This window comes from Periophthalmus magnuspinnatus, chromosome 6 (genome assembly GCF_009829125.3).
Source record: "Periophthalmus magnuspinnatus isolate fPerMag1 chromosome 6, fPerMag1.2.pri, whole genome shotgun sequence".
In the NCBI taxonomy this organism is placed as follows: domain Eukaryota; kingdom Metazoa; phylum Chordata; class Actinopteri; order Gobiiformes; family Gobiidae; genus Periophthalmus; species Periophthalmus magnuspinnatus.
The window spans coordinates 20,158,754-20,173,842 of NC_047131.1; the positions used below are offsets into that span (position 1 = coordinate 20,158,754).

A 15,089-nucleotide genomic window follows, 5' to 3' on the forward strand; every position below is an offset into this window, starting at 1 on the left:
TATTAAAAAAAAAAACACCAAATAATAAAAAAAACAACAAACACACAAACAATATTCTCTTTTTTTTCATGTTATGTAGGTTGAAATAGCTTCCACCAGCAGCCTGTCCACTCATAGAACCTGCTCCTATTGTACAGACCATAAAGGCACATTACAAACTGCAGAGGTAACAGAATCACATGCTACACTTCATCCACATGGGCCATTAACAAAACACTTTAAATTATTATTCACATCACATTAGCTGCATTTACTGCTGCAGCTGCAATGACCTATTTCTGCAAGCGTCATTACATATTCTCACTCTCACCATTAATATTTATCATATCGTTTTGGCATTAAGAGGCAAGTCAATACAGTGATGCATGGCACAACTAGAACAGAATCCATATGTGAACCATTATCATTTCCAGGTCACCCATATACACTGGATAACCTTGATCTTATCCTTAAATATCATATATAAATGTGTCTGTGATGAACAATTTGACATAATAAATACACATGACCCAAGCAGGAAATCAATACTGCTGTGTTTCAGATGTATCACAACACAGGTCTAATGGAGATCTGTTTATTTTCAGATGTCTTATTGCTAAAACCTTGGCTACTTGACCCTATAGCAGGGGTCTCAAACTCACGTATATCCATGTATATCCATAAAATCCACAAGAATTGGCATATTTCCTATGTTGATTACATTTGAGAAGCTTTTAACAAAGCTTTTTTTATGGAATACCTGATAAGCCCAACCTCACCCAGACTCTGCCTCCTGCGGCCCCCAGCTAATTTGAGTTTGAGACCCCTGCCCTATAGCATAACCTGGTTGCCTCCATGGAAATGTATAGCAAAAGACGAAATTTAAATCTGTCAACTGGACAAATGGTCAGAACCCTCCATTTGAGAACTTACATAGATAGTGCACCATTAAAAGTTCAGTTGCCAAGCTATAAATGATTAGGTTCAGCATTTGTGTAGTATTTGAAAACTATCAATACCACTATAGTACTTTACTATAGTAAAAAACATACTGATAAAAAACATAGGCATAGAAATGTGTGTGAAATGAAAGACACAATTAAACAATCGTTTCAAATGCCATTTATGTCACTGACTTTTCATTAGTCTAGTACAAATGCATACACATACATTTCACCACCTAAAACCACAGAGCAAAACCACTATTGCAATAAACATCACCGAACAAATAGAAAAGAGTCTTGAGCTCAAAGGGGCTTACATGATCACATGCTCATTCATTACAGTAATACACATTCAAATAGAGCATTCAATATTTACACACAGCACACATTCAGTCCCATTCTTACACACAGCTTATATATAATACAGCATTGAAGAAGAGTGGCTGTAAAAGGCATGTAAAGGGGAGTGTTACAGTAAGTAGTATGAAAAAGGGGAAACAGCCAAACAAAGTGTACACAGAACACATTTTTACACAATTAAGCCAACTTTACTTAATATAAATATTCTTCATCCAAAAGTCAGTGCAGTGCCTTCTGCTCAGGTCTGGCCCAAACCCAGTCTACTACAGACCTGGTCCTAATTACTCATCACACAATCTTTAAATCAGTATCACGCTGATCTATGCTTTGGGTGTGTGTTTACATGTTTATGTGGTCTAGTACCTCAAAAGTCCAGCTGTGAAGTACTAGAGTGGTTTGACATTACATAAGCCAATACAAAAAGAATGACAACTTTACAAATGTCCGCTTGTTGTTTTTTTTTAGTTTTTTTTTTTTAGTTTGACTCCTGAATTCCCTTTTTAAAAAGAAGTTCACATATGGTGTAGCTCTACTGGATTCCCCTGAAGAGACACATTGCGAAGACCATGGCGAAAAGCTGCAAAAAGAAAACAATTTATTATTAAAATTCAAAATAAACTGTTTTATGCACTCTAAATGAAGATGTGTTCTATATTTCGTTATTGTTTAACTCTTAAATTTGATGATAAAAAGTTCATAAGAGCTGACGCAATTCATTTGTAACCTTACAGATTTCATGATGATGAAAGCTTGAGGTTATATTATTATGCTTGTTGTTGCCTGTGGCTGCTGCGTTGCTGTACTACAAATGACCACCAGATGGAGAACTTGCCATATGTAACAGGAATATCCGCTTTTAAAAACTGCAAACTGTGACACTCTACTTTGAAACCTTAGACAAAACAATTACCTTCACAAGAATATAACATGTAGCTTATAATAGTTTTCAATGTTTGTTTTTTTTTTAAAGAAATATATTTTTATTTGTACCTCAATGGTCAGCACCACGATGGCCAGTGCTCCAGCCACATAGATGTAAAGTTCAAAGTAGTCAACCACCGCGGAATAACAGCCCTGCACACAAAGACACAGTGTGAATGAATAGGCCATAAACAACAATAAACAGCAAATAATAGATGCGATTAAAGCAACACTGTGGCTTTAATCGAGTGAGGAGGTGAACAAAAGGATGATTGAAAGACTGTGCAAACACGTCCTCACTGCCTTTTAATGAGTCTTTTGTGTGAAGAAATACAGACACACACACACGTCTCGAGATGAGGAAGCCAGTGTTCGACAGGTCTGAACAACAACAGGTAGAAGGCACAGTTCAAGCCTCCTCCTATCTTCTCTCACTGTAATTCGCTCCATACTTATTCATATTCAAATGACGTAAGCCACTAAGTAAGAAGTAATATTTTCACTTTATTTCGCAACTGGCCTTTTTTTTATTGATAAAATGTACTGTATTACTGTGGGTTGCTGTAAGCAATGAGGATACAACATGGTGGTATAAAGGTTTATGAAATATTAAGGAATGATTGACAGGCCATCAATCTAATCACAATCACAAATTCCAACAGAGCTCTTTAGTGTGTAGGATTTCTAATTGTACAATACAATTATCTTTAATATCCATGGGTTTTCAGAATGATGAGAAATTACGACTGTTGCCATAGCAATTAACAACTGTAGATCTGACTATGCATAGTAAACATTCTATATAGCGCTTTTCTATCAGCAAGGCGCTCTTATTCATACACCAGTGTACGCAGACACTAAGGGTGAGGCGGGTCTTGCACAAGGACACAACAACAGCATCCATCTGTGTGAGCTGGAATCGCACCGCCAGCCTTCAGATCAGTGGACAAGCGCTCTATCAACTGAGCTACTATTGCCCAGTATAGTATATATAGTGGATAGGGGAGAAAATTGAAGGGAATTTTACTTCTGAAAGTCCCTACCCGCTCTGAAACATCACTATAAATATCACATGTTTTCAAAATCAAAATGTAAGCGATGCACTAGTTTGTGTTGTTTTTACATTGATTCGGCCATTCTATGTTTCACTGTTTCATCTACCCCAAAACCTTCTCTACTGTGCAAATTCAACTTTTCCATTTCACATTTTTCAGCTCTGCATACTTCCAGTGAATGCCAACTATCCTAATAGGTACCACTCACACTCGACATCCGTGACAGTAATCAGCCATGGAAAAGCCACAGTGGTCCCTGGGTGTCACCCCTCAACTGTCTTCAGCTCTAATTAAACTGAAATGTACTTTAAGACGCAGAGAGGATAGAGTGGGTGCACGCAGGACAGGTGGAAGCAAAGGTGCTGATAAGAAGGTTGTCAAGCAGTTACCTTATTATTGCGGAACATCATATTTCCCGACAGGCATTGCTCCTGGCTGATGTAGGCGAGCTCTTCGGCCTGATTGGTGCGCTGGCAGCAGGCTTCAGGCACCACATGATCCTGGTTGATGTGGCGGAAAAGACTGTCTTTAAAATCCTCGGGGCTGTTCACTCCGCAGCAGTCAAACTAGAGGTGGACAGGAGGACAATGAAGAGGCCATTAGGCGTGAGTGCTGCCCATTTGTGCAACAGCAGTCGAAGGTGTGCTCATGTGGCAGCAGGGAAGGAGCAGTGGCCTAAATGTCTGGGTTGGTAACTTATGTATCAAGATGTGTAAAAGGTTTAATTTAGAAGTGTTTTAAGTTGTAATTTTGTCATTTCTAAAAACACTGAGCATTTTTAACATTTCAACATTCATTAAGTAGTTTGACAAGGAAATAAAAAAAATACACTTTTTTTTTTTTTTTTTTTTTTTTTACCTCTGATAAGTATGAAATGCTACTGCAACATGTATTATTTATGAATTAATGACCTAAATTTCTAATATTGTATTAATACGTTTAGTAAAGTGGAGTCAACCTTCTTTGTAAAAGTATAATACATAATAGGACTGTAACTTTTCTTGCAATTTTTCTACAATTTATCCAAATATTAGAATTATTTTTGACATTAGCACTTGCCACTTATTTATTTATTTTACCATGTTACAGTATCCTAACTAAGTGGTCAACCCGATATGAGAGTTGCCAAAAGCACAGCTGTGAGTTGGTGGCCATACCGTGGTCATGATGGCATTCCATGTAGAAGTGAAGACATCAGTGTTGTTGACGCCCTGATAGTGCCTCTTCAGCTCCTTGGTGAAGTACTCTCTGGTCAGCTAAAGGTCAGGCAGAGGACACAGTAGTTTTATTACAAGGAGGATTTTTTTTCCAGGTTAATGCTTAGAGTCATATAGATACAGTACATCAAGACAGTTGTGGTGAACTTTGGGGAGGTCAAATTCACACAAGATGACATCCAACAGACAGGATCGGGTAGAAAAATACATTTTCACAGTACAATTTCTTAATGTAGGACCTGAAACTTGTTATTCACTCACTAAGACAAATGTAATGCCATATATTCTTTAATAACCATGAAGGGGCAAAATCAATATAATTAACTACAGAAAATTAATTAGCGAAAAATCAAAAACTGGTGATGTTCAGTGTACAACTCTAGGTGAAATTTGTCTATAATTAGGCTTATATCATTTTCTGAACCCTTGTGTACATACATAAGCACTTTAGTTTGACTATGTGAAACAGAAATCAATACAACCTTTAAATCAAAAGAAATGCAGCTACTTGATTGAAGCAGTACAGTAAGTTTATGATTTACCCTGAACATTCTTACCACCACCATTGACTAGTTTAGAAAAGCTAACAGTAATAACTTTCCAAACATACAACAAATATCACATTGGCCAGATGCAGAGTGACCTAATATGTGTTGAACTAAATTTGATTGTTTTTCTCAAATTCTGCCAAATCTGCACCATCAGCCCCTCTGACCACTACCAGCATTTATACAAGGGAACATAGGTGAAGTGTCTTGTCTAAGGACACAATGTTTTCTGTCTTTCTTGTCTGCTTGCTTCGTTGTCTCTTTCCTTCCTAGCGTCCCTCCTTCTTTGTGTCCTTGCTTTCTTTCTTCCTTGCATCCTTCCTTCCTTACATCCTTCCTTCAGTCTTTACTTTGTTGTGTCATTGCATCCTTTGTTCCTTGCATCCTTGCTTTCTTGCCTCCTTCTGTCCTTGCTTCCTTGCCTCCTTCCTTTCTTGAGTCCTTTGTTTCTTGCAACACTGCTTCCTTGTCTCATTCCTTCCTTCCTTCCTTGAGTACTTCGTTCCTTGCATCTTTGTCTCATTCATTCCTTGCGTTCTTGCTTCCTTGTCTCCTTACATCCTTGCTCCCATTCAGTCCTTGCTTCCTTGCTTCCTTGCATCCTTGCCCTTAGTTCCTTGGGCCTTTCCTTCCTTGCTTCCTTCATTCCTTGCATCCTTGCTTCCTCGTCTCATTCCTCATTCACTTAAATTTAATTGTTTTTCTCAAACTCTTTACAAACCTCTATCTAAGTGGTTGAATGGCAAGTAATTATTAATTTGAAACAATAAAGAAATACATATGAAACAACCACAAAATACTGCATTATGAAGTAGTTAAAAAATAAACATACATGTTCCCGGAAAATGAAGGCCAAGATGGCAGCTGCCAGCTCTGCTAAGAAGATGAGGAGGATGAGCATGAAGAACTGCAATAAGAAAAGGACAAACGCATTAGAAAGTGTCAGAGCAGGCCGAACAAGGTGAAGTAATCTGGTAGAAAGTGCATGTAGTCACTCAAAAACCCATTCTGGCTGTAGCCTCTTCACCCACAATTAACTATTTATGAGACTCAGAGAAAGAAAATCAGACAAGGTGTTGCTGTTTTGCTTTTTGGTTTAAAGGAGCACCATCTAAGTTTTCTGGTGAGAGGTATGCCAGTATGAAGATATTTTTGCTTTACTTGGAATGTATCATACTATGGCATTAAGCTTATTTTTTTCATTTATTCAATTACAGGCATTCTTACTTATTCTTAGTGGGTCTTCTCTCTGATCAGGTCAGATCTGACCTGTAACTTGGCTTGGTGGCATCACTTGCTCTTCTCCATGGAGATAGATAAGTTTATTACCATACTGTGCCACATCCCATGCAAACCCTTACATCAAAAATGTTACATGCAACAGTCTACAGTTAAATACATCAGTTTGGCAAGTTTGTTAGTATGGCAACATTTGTTTTTGGGGTTTTTTTCAACTAGATAATATTGTGTTCTAAAAGAGCTCTTATCTTTAAAAGGAAACTGTTGTATACTGCATCATGATAAAATACTTAGGTTGTCAAAAGTCTCAAAAATCCAATAGTAATCAATGCTAAAACTAGATACTCATTTGAGCAGGTATTGACACCAAAAAGGTCCCATACACAGGACAGAATGAACCTTTCCTGAATAACTTTACAATGATCTTGAACTGTATAAGTATAAGACCACATAGACTAGTATACGCCCATGGACGATTATTAAACCTACCTGGATGACTGAGGGATTACACAGGTATGAGATCACATGGTAATATAAAGGAAAGTACTATGACTTAATGTTGAAAATGACATTCTATTGTCTAAAGAGTGTTCTTTTTATTATCATCGTGGTATTGGATTCGGTATTGAGTATTGAGACTATTCTTTAGTATTGAAATTGGTCACAACATATCATGACAACACTAAAAGATACAATCTAAATTAGATATCATGTTTTGCAGTGGACTCACAAAAAGCAGCAGACACTTGTTTTCTTTGATGGCTCCACAGCAGCCCAGGAAGCCCAGCAGAAAGAGCATACCCCCCATGCCCAGGACGATGTAGACCCCTGTGAAGAGCAGAGGGTTGGCTGCTACGATTTCCCTGAATCCTGTGGGGTCCACCAGCACCCACACCCCCACTCCCAGAAGGAACGAGCCTCCAAGCTGACGAGCAGAAGAGAGGATAATTCTGGTGGTTAGACAAAAGAGACAAGCTTTAAAAAATTTAATGAGGAATCAGAGGATTATTTGGTTTCCCCAGTGGCGGGCAAAAATATTTAACAGGATTTCTAATAATGGAAAAAGATGAGCTTACTTTCAGTCATTTAAATGCAACTGTGGGGGAAAATATGTTGACATATCCTTTTATCTTTTCAAGTAAAGTTTCGTTAAAGTTTTAAGTTGCACTGATGTTATATTTTGTGCTTTTTTATGAAATATAAAAAAGCTATAACTTAAATTTACAACATCAGAATTGCCCTGACTGTTTGGATATTAGTAGATATAACAGCTGTTTGTAGAAATTGGGCCAACAACAAATGACCAGAGGAGACATATTATGCAAAATCAACTTTTATGAGCTGTTAAACATGTTGTAATTCTTAATAACAATAACAATAATAATGCATTGGTCTTATATAGCACTTTTCCAGAAGCTCAGAGTCGCTTTACAATTTGGTGCATTATTCATTCACTCCACGCCCGGTACTGATAACTTACTATTGTCGCCTACAGCTGCCCTGGGGTAGACTGAGGGAAGCAAGGCTGCCAATCTGCGGCATTGGCCCCTCCGACCAACACTCATTCACATATCGCATTCATACTAGGCAATATGAGGGATACAACAGTTTTCTGTCTTCCTTCTCTCCTTCCTTCCTGTCTCCTCGCTTTCTTGCGTCCTTTGTTCCCTGCATTCTTGCTTCCTTGCCTCCTTCCATCCTTGTCTCATTCCTTCTTTGCATCCTTGCTTCTTTCCTTCCTTGTGTCCTTCCTACCTTGTCTCATTCCTTCCTTGCCTCTTTGCATCCTTCCTTCCTTGCGTTCTTGCTTCCTTGTCTACTTACTTCCTTCATTCCTTGCGTTCTTCCTTCCTTGCCTTAATGCTTCCTTCCTTCCTTGCATCCTTCCTTGTCTCCTTCATTCCTTGTATACTTTCTTCCTTTACTCCTTGGAACCCTTCCTTCAAGTTAACCGTTAGCTCACTAAAAGATTTTGATTGATTCATGAATGTTTGAGTACTTATATATTGTCCTGCCTTTGAGACTTGTGTGCTCTGAAAATTAAAGTTTTAACTTATCCCCTATCCCCACCCACATCCCGCAACTGCAATTGTCTTTCTGCCATCTGTTATGGGTTCAAGGATAAGAAATTCAACAGCTACAAAATTCTCAAAGAATTCTGAGTAGTACAATGGCAAATAAAATAAAATTGGATTTATCTTCACAGCGGAATGAGAGGAGAAAGGACCTGTTTTCACTAACCCCCCCCAATCTGCCAGGGATATTCATAGTGGTGCAGACTTATTTCTGAGCTATCATGGCTCTCAGTAAAGGCCTATACATACAGGAGGTGCAAGGGCTCAAACTGACTCATGTGATTAAGAAAGGAGGGTGCTGAGGTGGGGGAAGATCCGAGCTGTCTCCCTGTCACGGGCAAAGACCTGGGTCTCCACAAATGAGCACCGCTGAGGCAGAGCAGCAGAGGTAGCCATTTTGAGAGCTCATTGGGCTTGAAAAGTACGCTTGTGTGAAATAGGCAAAGACAAACAGGGTATTGGATGGGAGGAGATCTGTATAATGAATTGGTTAGTCTGCCATAGGAATAAATTGTGAAAAAAAATAGACTTTAAAATATATGCTGTAATATTCAAGTTGCCTATATTGCAATCAAGAAAACTGTCTGTTAAGTTATAGTAAAGCTGACATTATAATTTCAAATTTCTGATTTAAACTTTCTAATAAACTAATGTTAGGTGGTTGTCATATACTAATATTTAGAGCAATACAATTGGTTGAAAAGTTAATAAAAATAGAAAACAGGAAAAATTATGCTAAATTGTTTGTGACAGGGGAGCTGTCTATAGTAACAGATGTAGCTGCTCCACTGGACACTCTAAATGGTTTGGCTGCACTTAATAAAGCAAGAAAAGACAAACACTTTCCTCCACCCCTCCCCCCTCCCAGAATAACAGGATTACAGTTGATTGTCCGATCGGTGCTGATAAACTCAGGTGCCAGTCACAAAGCGTGTGGCCTCAGATGTGTCAGCGCCCTCAAATCTAATCACAGCTGAATTTGATACAATCAGCACCAGATTGGCTCCATCTAATGAAATGCAAATGTGTTTCCATTAGAGAGATGGACAGGGGGCGGCCACCACACCATCTTAAATCATTAGAGTAGAAACATGTCCAATGTGCGGTTCTGGGACCACTATGGGCTACATTTTATTATACAATGCAATAATCCAATTGTATGCCAATGCTAATGGCCATAACCTTAAGTTTTCAATATTAGTTTAAGCCTTAGAGGAACTAATAAAGTATACCTAAGCTATGCTTTATTAGAGAGAGGGTAAATTCATTCACTGCATTTGATCCATTCTTCAACCACTGCTCCAGGGGAAACTTGTCAGGATCAATGGCTGCCGCAGTGCAGTGCTTGGGGAGTAGGCTTGGAAAGGACTACCTTAGCTGGAGGATTTTACCTATTGTGCATGTTTTGGGTTGATGGGGGAAACCAGGGCACCCAGGGGAAACCCACTCAAACACAGAGAGAAACGTGCAAAGCTCGGGCCAGTGTCCAGGAGTCAAACCCACAGCCTTCAGCCATTCGTCTGTTTTGCTATATGTTCAAATTGCACATTTTTGCTTATTTTAGCTGCATGTCTACAGATACATTATTTAATTATTGTACTGTCCAAGTTTATTTTCCTGCAGAATAAAAAAAATCTATCTCTTATTAAAACTCCCAAACACATCACATTTTGGATTAACTCTGACTGTCGGACACTTAAACAGAGAAGTTTTCAGAGAACCATGAAAATACTTACAAAGATGAGGAAATTGAAGACAAACATGAGGTACTTGATGCAGCTGAGGCAGTCCCCCTCCATGGTGGTCCCCCGTGCTGAAGCCTCTCCCTGCCCCTGAAGAAGAAAGACACAAACACAAACCAATTTGAACAGTGCCAAATATTCCCCGTATCCCTCCATTCTCCTGCTGCCAATGACACAACACAGACTGTAAAAAAAACATGCTCACATATTTAATGAATTCTGCCAGTCAGGCTCAAAACCCACACAGACGCACAGCTCTGTCAGTTCATTTGGTCCAATTTCAACTGAAAATCCCAGCATTATTCCCCTGGTCTATCGCACCTTATTGCCAATTTCTAAGTAGCTACAAGTTTGTCCTACGCACTGTCGGTCAACCTGACACATCTCACCATGCAGTTTATATAATTTTAAAATGCACTTCCACTGTCAGCTGGCTTGATTTTCCTTTCAGTACTGCTGGTAGAACAGATGGGGTTGATAGCTTGTTCTATTTAAGGGCATTTTAAGGATATGACTCTAGGTGTTGGCCTGCCCCTTTAACGTAATGAGAAGCAGAGGCCCTTTGCTCCCATAAGCCAGCATTCTCTTTGACAGAAACACACTCTACCTGATGAGAGCCCATCTTGGTAAAGCAGAGACTATAATGAAGAATGCCACTCTTGCATTAGGCCAATATAGGGTCTTTCTCTCTATAAATGGCCCTATATACGCCTATAACCGATCTGCCAAGTAGCTTTTAGTGAATTTAACCCATAACATACAAATGGATGAGAGCTCCCACAAGGGCAGGCTGTCTCTGAAGCAGGGAGGACATGAAGACTCCATCCATACCATTATGAAGCAAAAATGTACCTAATGTTTGGCAGTTGTGATAATTAATTTGTGTTATAGTTTATGATATGGTTGATTTAAAATAATGCTCCTTAAAATGATGATCCAATTGTTATATTTCAGTTAGAAAACAAAAGTACCTGATCATAAGTTTTCATAAAGGCGCTTTTCTGGTGGGTCTACCATCTGCTTGTCTCCATGGAGATGTGAGTGTTTTGTCTACCAATTACCAATCTTGCATTTATCTAATTACACATATGTATATGTATAGAGTTGCCTCTCCACAGATCTGACCTGTTGGTATGCCCTGATTGTCCCCAGAGAGATATACATGTTTAATGCCATACTGTGCCATTCCTGAAAGCAATAACATCTCCCTGGAGAAAAGCAGGTAGTGGACTCTCCATCAGAAAGGTTAAAAAGTACTTGCTGCTTTTATACTATTAATTACTGCTACTGCTAGTTCATAAAAGACTAATATTTCTGATCCCAGATTTTCAGTACAAAGAAACAAGAGGAGGACCTAAAAACTCCCTTTAGAAATCAAATTAATGAATTCAATTTAGTCAAGAAAATTAATTACTCCAGAAAAACAAACCCACAGTGTTTGCTTTTGTAGTTGTGATTATTAATTGGCACTCCTATAGTGATACGGCCTCAGTATCAAGCAGATTAAAGCCCAATTTCTCAAATGAGTTCTATTTACACAATAAAGCAGCTACACACTTGCATGTCCAAATAGAAAAGTCTAAAAGCCTTCCTCTCCATCTATGTGAACACTTTAGAGTATGCCTGTCAGCGGTAATCTCCTGATCTTGCACGGGTTTTCTCTCAGACTGCTGGTGTCAGTCCAATCCTCCGGGGTTAGCATGGACTCAGCCTCTGAATCCTCTCTCTTTGAAGGACTTCTGCCTCCTGCCAATGCCCCTCCTTCACCCCAACTTTCACTTTATCGACCGATGAATCAACATTTTCAGCAGGGATAACCTTAACCTTAGCAAATCCACTATAGAAAGCACTGCTGCTAACTGCTGGTGTGTTATGTTTAAGGACTGGAGAAAGGACTAACAATTTGAACTTCTAGTATACAAAACATATACATCAATATATGTTCTCAAATAAAAGTAAACACTGTTATTCCATATTTCAAACTGGAGCAAAAACCCGTGTGGTTAGATCACCAATGATCACTAACCAAAAGGTTGATGGTTCAAACCTCACTGTTCAATATTGATGTCGTGTTCATGGCAAAGCTCATCACCCAGCTTACCTACTCTATGTTTGTGCACTAGTGAATGCTTGTGTGAATGCATAAATGCATAATGGGTTCTTGATATACAAAGGCCAATAGTTGTGAAAAATGTGAAATTGCTGCTATACCATTATGTATATATGTCAACTACTTTGCATTACTTTGACTAATTTAAACCCTTGTTTTTCTACAACAGAAAGTGTGTGGACATATGTAAGACTGAAATGTAGAAATGGTAGGTTAATATGTATTTTATAAGATGAAGCTAACTCATGATTTTGGTAAATACCTATTGCTTTGTTAAGATGTGTACATGTGTGATGCTGTGTGAGTGTGTTTGAGTGAATTGTTCTCAATGCTGACTGTAATTGCATTGTATAATTTATTTGTAAATGTAAATCAGAGACTATAGATGGAAACTAGCCATTTAATTATAATCTGTTGCAAAACATCTGTTTTTATTGTCTTAATGTCTCTGTACATTGTCCCTTCAAATACTGAACTGAAGTAATAGTTTTACAAAATGAATTAATTGAGCACTTTCTTTCCACGTTAATCTTGTTTCATTATAATTTCTCAACTAAGTGACCAACAGCATTTTTTCATTTCGATTCCATTGTATCCCTAATTCCATTGTGCTTTAAACATGTCTGAAAGTTTTCCCTCATTATTCAAGGTGCCGCGATAAGAAATGAACAATAAAAAGCAGGCTGCCTTTGTCTTGCTGTGAGATTCAGTTAACACAAAATGAGAACACTTCTTTCCCTGGCTGTGCAGAGGGCTTATTATTTCCCCCACTCCACTCGGAGGGAAAATTGATTTGGCGCTACAGTTAAACACCTCCTCTAAATCATAATGAGATGCCAAAGTATTGATCACAGCCTTAAGAGTGGCCCGAGAGTATTGTATAGGACGAGAAGGGCTTTAATTAACCCTTTCCTTTTCAGAGGCGCGCTGAGAGGCCTAATGAGAGCGCAGCAGGTCTTAATTGAGATTTGCATGTATTAGTGAGACAGAGCAACAGCATGGCCATTATCCCGGCTCTGGCTTCCTTTGTCAGGCTTTGGGAAGGAAGATTACAAACTGTAGGGTGCATACAAGCTGGAAAAGAAATCTCATCTGGAACAACAATGTGTGTAGTTAATAGGAGGGAAAGTATTAAATAGGTGAGAATGAAAGTACATCTGAATTTTCTTTTGCTTTTAATGTCAAAATACGAAACATAATGCATGTCATATCATTTGCTTTCATCTTTATTTATTAAAGCTTGGGACAAAAAATTAATAAATAAATAAATAAATACAACATCAAAGGAACATCATGGCTCTGCTATTAATGGTACTTCTTGAAATCTTACATTTCTTAAAGGTCCAGAATGTAACTTTCTGGAGGGGGTGCGTCAGTGTTAGATAGGTTTTATGCCATACTGTGGAATATTATAGCCATGGAAACATGCAGGATGAGGCCTTACTCCCAGCCAAATAACAGGTTTGTGAAGATGCAACTTGCTTAGAATAAGTATAAGCTTAAATGTTACATACTATGACTTTAAACAAAACCGCCTATTCTTTGTGGCTATTCACTTCTGATTTTGTACTGGTAAAATCTGCCTTCTAACTTCTAACTCATTCATACTGGTTTAGGACTGGCACCATTGCTTTCTTAAAAACAGCAAAACTCAATCTCTTTGGCTGTTTTTCACAAGTCGTACCTATGAGATTCCAACTCTGCTGCTCTGTCCAAATTGTGCCAAAGCTGTTTACTTTCATCTTTGAGGTCAACAAACAATATATGATCTTAACCCAGTTTTTCGTAACTTCTCAGTGCATCAGAAATACTCCAAAAATTAAGTGGGCAGTATGGTTATAGCAACGACCCCGACATTAGAAGTCTATGGTCCACAGCAGAGCAGAATAAATCAACCTGCCATCGAGACCCCAGAGAAAGTGCAGCGTAAACAAACTGATCGTTCCCATGACTCCCGGGAGAGCACAGGTCCTCATCCATCACTGGCCGACCGTATATACGCTTCAACGCGCTAAACTAGTAAGAGAGATTCTGCAGGCAACATTATCTATACACAGGGAAGCCAAGTTCACACCCCAGGAGTCATGGCTACATCAACAAATTACTGCAAGTTTAAATAGGAAGGCAGGGCCAATATTAAGGTGCAGTGCATGGGGCGTGCGACTGGTAACTAAACTTTGTAAACAGAAACAAAATGAGGAATTATTCACCTTATTCTGGAAGTTGCTGTGGGGGCTGCCATTGTCATTCAGGTCATATTATTTTTTATGGGATTGCTGATCTTGACAGCAAAAATGTTTTATAGGGACAACAAACCCATTTTAAAGCCTGACAGAGAATTGGTGCATTGTTGACTTGTTTGTCACATTTTACACAAATTAACCAACTTCATCATATTTTAGCAGCAAAACTTTTCTCAAATTCTCCATTGAAATGAATGGGATTCCTAGTTAAGTAGAAGTGCCACTACAAAGAAAGTGTGGTTTAGTTGCATTTATAGTAAAAATGGGCAGGATGGAATAAGGTCAATTAAGATGCAATGCAATACCAGTATATGTGCAATATATAAACATAAACATCTGAACAGCTCTGCAAGTAGGGCTGTGCAATATGGTCATAAAAGTTGACATGATCTCATCACTGATCCTCTATTTTGGTAATTTCGTGATTCACTGTATCTCTATTTAATGCAACTCTCTGCTCACACACATTTCCCCACTCATTTCTCCCATTGGTTAGCCTTGTTAAGTCTCTAAGCTGCATTTAACCAATCACAATAAAGTGGAAACTTTCAGAAGCAGAGTGCTATTTATTTCTTAAAGGTAATAGCAAAATACCCTGCATCCTGCCCAAGGGCCACAGGTTTGTTTCTTATTAAATGCAAAGCTACCATAATAAA

General features: G+C 38.5%; 1 protein-coding gene across 1 annotated transcript in view; it reads right to left on the minus strand.

Moving 5' to 3' along the window:
- Positions 1 to 1,086: 1,086 nt before the first annotated feature.
- The window catches only part of tspan18b (tetraspanin 18b), a 49,347-nt gene continuing 35,344 nt past the window's right edge, over positions 1,087 to 15,089 (minus strand). Inside the window, exons 3-9 of the mRNA XM_033968125.2 lie at positions 10,075 to 10,170; positions 6,994 to 7,188; positions 5,857 to 5,931; positions 4,417 to 4,515; positions 3,649 to 3,825; positions 2,274 to 2,357; positions 1,087 to 1,860 (exon numbers count right to left, since the gene is read on the minus strand). Coding sequence (XP_033824016.1) covers positions 1,813 to 1,860; positions 2,274 to 2,357; positions 3,649 to 3,825; positions 4,417 to 4,515; positions 5,857 to 5,931; positions 6,994 to 7,188; positions 10,075 to 10,170 — 774 coding nt within the window. The 3' untranslated portion in view covers positions 1,087 to 1,812. The remainder of the gene's footprint in view (positions 1,861 to 2,273; positions 2,358 to 3,648; positions 3,826 to 4,416; positions 4,516 to 5,856; positions 5,932 to 6,993; positions 7,189 to 10,074; positions 10,171 to 15,089) is intronic.